General features: G+C 45.2%; 1 protein-coding gene across 1 annotated transcript; it reads left to right on the top strand.

The window, feature by feature from the left end:
- Positions 1-325: 325 nt before the first annotated feature.
- CUNH4orf36 (chromosome unknown C4orf36 homolog) lies at positions 326-4717 on the top strand. The gene is made up of 3 exons (XM_050155607.1): positions 326-390; positions 3943-4097; positions 4423-4717. The coding sequence occupies exons 1-3, from the start codon at positions 326-328 to the stop codon at positions 4560-4562; spliced, it is 360 nt and encodes a 119-aa protein (XP_050011564.1). The 3' UTR covers positions 4563-4717.
- The last annotated feature ends 1217 nt before the right edge of the window (positions 4718-5934 follow it).

Here is a 5934-nt window from a genome sequence, read left to right as displayed (position 1 = left end):
CATCCGGGCACAGGCGCTTATGGTGCCAGGGCACAAGGCTACCTGCCAACTGCAACCTTTTAGTTGCCCGATAGAGCGACTTCCTGGAAACAAACAGAACTAGCTTTTTTTTATTTTATTTACTTATTTATTTTTATGTCCAGGGTCCAGATCCAGCTAATGTTTACGAATGTGCTTCCTGACATCCCTCCATGTTTTGTCATGACCTTTTGGTTATTTGGCTATAAAAATATTCAAACGAGAGCTGTTGCTGTCCTTCCAGGCCAAGAGCACCGGAGACAGTACATCAGGCTCTTATGTAAGAGAAAGATCGTGACCATTCACCATGGCGTATGGCTTGCCAAGAAGGAACACAGTGCAAACCATTTTGAAGGGCAGTTGTTACAAAGTGTAAGTACACACACACACACACACACACCATACACACACATACCTATACACAAATTACAATAGTGTGGTTGGGGTTTGTGACTGGCTGGGCACGCTTCGCAGCAAGTTGATGGAGTATAAGAAAGCATTTTAAAGTGTCTGAATTTTGTTTCTAAAAGACTACTTGAAAAATTATTTTTATGTTGTACGTGCCTCTTCGTGTGTGCATTATGTTTAAGGAGGTGTCTATGGGGGCCAGAAGACCTCCCCTGGAACTGGAGTTACAGATGCTTCTTGTGAGCTGCCCCTGGCAGACGCTGGGAACCAAACCTGGGTCCTTTGAAAAAGCAGTTTATGCTCTTAGTAGATGATCCATCTTTCCAGCTTCCCAAATACTACTTTTTATAAAAATATACAAATGGGTGTAGAGAGGTGGCTCATGGGTTAAGAGCACCCGCTGCTTTCCGGAGGATTGGGGCTTAGCTCCTGGCACCCACGTGGCGGCTCACACGGTCTCTAACTCCAGTGCTAGGGGATCTGTCACCCTCTTCTGGACTCAGTGGCAGAAAGCGCACTTGAAGACACGCGCATATATGCAAACAAAACACCTCCACAAAATAAAGTAATCTGAAAAATCAGAATACGCATACAGGGGAGGGAAGGAGGTATCTGGCCTTGTTTCTGGGCACGTTCACATCAGTTCATCACTGAGGGAGCCTTGGAGGAATACAGCTTGCTGTCTGGCTCACAGGCTTGTGCTTAACTCTGCTTATACACTCCAGACCACCTCCCCCCCCCCCCCCAGAGTGGTGCAGCCCACTGTGAGATGGGGACTCCTACGCAGTTAACAGGGAAAACAAGTCCCCACAGATGAGGCCACAGGCCTTGTGATCTGGGAAATCCCTCAACTGAGACTCCCTTCTTAGGTGGTTCTAAGCGGCCTCAAGTGGCCAGTTAAACTGAGACACAATTCTATTTAGTCTTCACACCAAAGACAGACTATGAAATGAGAAAACAGAGGTTTAGGTTGATCAAACCCACAGCCGTGTGCTTATGATATTCCGCGGGAGGCTGTGTCACCTTATTTAAAAACATTATTTTTTTCAAGACCGGTTTCTCTGTGTAACAGTCCTAGCTGTCCTGGAACTAGCTCTTGTACATCAGGCTGGCCTTGAACTCACAGGGATTCACCTGCCTCTGCCACCCGAGTGCTAGGATTAAAGGTGTGTGCCACCATTGCCAGGCTTTTTAAAAAACATTTTAAAAGTGATTTTTTAGGTTAACATGGGTTTCTATGTATGTGTCTTTATTTGTAGGTCTGGGTTTTTTTCTTTGGTTTCAGTCATTAAAAACACCTGTACTGCTCCCATCCTAAAACATACCTTTAGCGGGTACAAATAACACCTGTGTAAAAGCGCTGGTCAGTTTAGCTTTCCAGCCTCTCTGGCAGGCAGCGTGTGGCAACATGGACTTTTTAGTCTGCAGTCCTGCGCTCCAAGCCGGGCTCCCTCTGCACACAGCGTCTTCGCCTTATCTCCCACATCTGTAACGCGATGCTCACTTATCTATTGTGGTGGGGCTGGCAAATGAGCCAATGCCTGTGTGAGACCTGCTGGTTGCCTGGGACACAGAGAACACATCATGAACACGCATTGCCAGCACCACACAGTAGTCTCACTCTGTGATTTTGAGCTATTGCCTTAGAGAACTGGATTTGTTTCACAAGGTTTTTTGAGCCTGCCTTACTAGGTGACCTTAGCTGGTCTGAACGAGCTGTTTGGCTGTGCAATCAGGCCAGCGTCAGCTTCTGCATCTGCTTTCCAGGCGCCTTGATTCAAAGGAATGCACAACCAATGCTTGGCTCTTATGTTTTAACCTCTCTGCTTTGGTTTATGACATTTACCATTATGCGTGAGTCAAGCAAGGTTTTCTTTTTAGAATAGCGTTCTACGATGTCAGTGTGGTTCCTCACAGGGTGACGTAGCTAGAGCGGCAGGGGAGTTGCCATTCGTTACCTTCAGCTTAGTTCTGTCCGTTGTGTGTGTTTAGACCTTGGGTTACATAAAGCACCATTCAAGTAAATATTATTACAAGTGCAATTTTAGCTAAGTCAGGGGGCACAGGCCTGTAATTCCAGCCACTTGAGTAACTGAGGCAGGAGGATTATAAATTAAAGACCTGCTTGAGCAATTTAGGGAAACAACAACAAAGAAAAAAATAATTACTACACAAAACACATCAAATCCACAAAAAATCCAACCAAACAATCAGATAATACACATGCATGGGGAGCCATAGGACAGCTTGTGGGAGCTGGTTCTCTCCAGCCACTAGGGATCCCAGGGACCAATCTGGGTCACCCACCTTGCTGGCAAGCACTCTTACCCGCCAAACCATCTCAAAGTCTGCACTTTAAAGCAGGGTGAGCATTTTTATAAATACATCCGGGTGATTTTGCAACTGCTTCTATGATTTTTATCCTGTTAATTCACTCCCTAACATTGTATGCTGAAGTATCAACGAAACTGGAGGAGAAAAATCAAAGGGCAGCAGGTGTCACGTACCATTTCCCACCTTTAAACGAGGTGGAAGGAATGTGAACCGCAGATGAGAACCGCGTAGCTGACACTTGTCCTTTCTGAATTAAGCAAACTTTAGCTGGTAGTCTCATTTGTTTCTCCAGGATGGATATGAAAAGCCTTGGTATGTGCTACATACCCGCTCAATGTGTGCGGCTCTTTATGTACTACCTTTAGCTTTATGTTTTGCATGAGTATTTTGCCAGTATGTCTCTCTGTGCACCTTGTGTATGCAGTGCCCTCAGAGGTCAGAAGAGGGTGCTAGATTCCTTGGAACTGACTTTACTGATGGTTGAGAGCCACCCTGTGGGTTCTAGGAACTGAACCCTGGTCCTCTTAACTGCTGAGTCATCTCTCCAGCCCCATTCCTTTGTTGCTCTTTAAGACAGGGTCCTACCATGTGCACCAGGCCGCTCTGGCACTTATAATACATTCTAGGCTGCCCTCAACCTCACCATCCTCCTGCCTCTGCCTCCTAAGGACTAAGATTATAGTTGTGTACACCACTCTCAGGATTGCTGGATATGCCCTGCCATATCCAGCTCATGTTATTTGATCCACAAAAGACACTATAGATGGGCGTGGTGGTGCACACATTTAAACTCAGCCTTTGGGAGGCAGAAGCAGGCAGATCTCTGTGAATTTGAGTCCAGCCTGGTCTACATAGTAGTCAAGGCTAGCCAGGGTGTGACAGTGAGACCCTGTGTCAAAATAAAAATAAAAAGAGACATTCAGCTTACGATTCCCGTGTATAATCTCATCAGTGGATTGGCTGGAACTGTAGGGTGCTGCACTGTGAACAAACCCTGTCTTAGTTTCGGGTCTTTTATCAAGATCTCTGCCAATTAGCAGCAGGCTTTTATTGCTAGTTAGGGTGGTAACTCTGGAAAATCCTCCAGAAACAAAACTTGAGTGAAAGGTAGCAAGATGTCTGTATTTCACAGAGCATGCCCAGTAAAAACTGATTGAATAAGTTCACGAAATTTTGCCTCAGACAGGAACCATGGGACCTTGCAAAGCTCACAAAGACCTGGTACACAAACTTAGTGAACATCAGGTTGCCGTTCTTGGGAGAAATTGCTTTTGGTAATCCTGTGACGCTCAAGCCATGCAAAACCATCAAGGATGGCCTGCTCCCTTCAGCACAATGTAAGCTAGCTTTCTTTCTTTTCTTTCTTCCTTCCTTTCCTTTCCTTTCTTTCTTTCTTTCTTTCTTTCTTTCTTTCTTCCTTCCTTCCTTCCTTCCTTCCTTCCTTCCTTCCTTCCTCCCTCCTTCCCTCCCTCCCTCTTTTTCTTTCAAGAGCTACTTTAATAAATTAGTGATCACAGAACTTTTAAGTTTATCATCCACACACACCCATGCTTCCTGTCTGTCCTTAGTCAAGTTGTTAGTTCTTCTACAGTGTCCACCTGCTCTGTGCTTTGAGATGGTGAAAACGCCACTCAGATTTGCTACATTTGCTTTATCTTTCAGCCATCAAACTTGAAAATGAGTATGAAAAAAAGCGCCTAGCAAAGCTGAAGTCTCAGGAGAAATCGCACAAGGAAATGCAGGATTTACTAAGGCAGCAGAGAGTCGGCTTGGGCTTGCGGAGACCGCTTCAACCCAAGTGAGCCGGTGTGCTGTTGACCTGAACCCGCTTCCGGCGTCCACGGGGATGGATGGAGGCCTCTGATTCTCTCATGGTGTCGGGCAGACACGGTGGTGCCTGTGGGTGACATGGCGTGGTGGGCACACTGACAGAGCTCCTGGGTTCCTGCTACACTCTTGTTCTCTGTGTGCATACGGCAGCCCTCCCTGTAAGTAGATGAAAGATCACCTGGGGTTGAGTCATTCTGTGTCGGTCATTTCATGCTTGTAAGATAGCGTGGGGAAGAGGACGGTCCTTGTGAGAGGCTGCATGCTGAAGAAACGTCTGGACATGCGTCTTTGAGATCCCAGGGAGAGTTCTCAGAAAGACAGTGAGAGAGAAGTTCCTCTCTTCACAGTGAGAAAGTCTCTTCACAGCGAGAAACCGCATACTTTCATCTGGTTAAGAAGCAGCTAGGTTTCATTTCAGTGACTCTGTGGTTATTGATTTCTGGTAAAGTATCACTTATTCTTCTCATGTGGCACTTTATCTTTTAACTTCTTATTATGTAGTACTTTAAAGAAAGACTTATTCTATTCTTGTTCTCCTGGAAAAAAAATTGTCAAGCCACTTTCCTTCTCGCTAATGTTCTTTCCACAATGGACCTGGAGCAGGTGCAGCTATGTGGCGGAAAGGGACGTGAAGGGACAAAGATGGCCTTGTTGTGAGGAAGTCTCATATTCGCAGAGTGGCTGGGGAATGAGGAATTAACTGGAAAGAACTGCCTTTGTATGAACCAAGTTTTCTAGAATTTGCATACAATAAAGCATATTTGGATACTGTCATATTTAAGCCCTGTTTTTTAAAAGGTGGTTTCAACAGAGACGCTAGGACCATCTCATCTCCTAGCTTCAGAGAAGATCCTGTGGGGCAGCGGTGTTTAAACTCTCAGCCTCTAGCTGGTGTGCTTCACAGCTGTAGAGAGTATGCGAGGCTTGGGTCTCCAGCACGGAGAAACAGAAAAAGAACACAAGACTCTACACTTGCTTTTCTCTAATTACTTATAGTAGTGTGATGTGGGTGGGGTGACCTCTTCTCCAAGTCTGTGTGCAAAGCGGCACATAAAAATCTGTGCGAAACAATGCGAACTTGTTCATATTGCTGTCGTGGTTTGTGAAAACCAGAACTACTGAATTTTCCAGAAAATCTGTTTTGAAATCAGGTGTTGTATGTACATCTTCTGTTCCAACATGCAGGAGGCTGGAGGGTGAGGCAGGGGGATTGTGAATTTGAGGCCAGCCTGGGGTACAGAGTAAGATCTTGTGAGTTCTGTGTGTGTTAGGCCATGCGACCTGATTATTTTATTTATTTATTTATTTATTTATTTATTTATTTATTTATTTATTTATTTTTTT

The sequence above is a fragment of the Alexandromys fortis genome, unplaced genomic scaffold (assembly GCF_014885135.2).
Source record: "Alexandromys fortis isolate MF-2015 unplaced genomic scaffold, M_Fortis_MF-2015_v1.1 scaffold_87, whole genome shotgun sequence".
Taxonomy (NCBI): Eukaryota; Metazoa; Chordata; class Mammalia; order Rodentia; family Cricetidae; genus Alexandromys; species Alexandromys fortis.
This window is presented reverse-complemented; position numbering and strand designations above follow the sequence as displayed.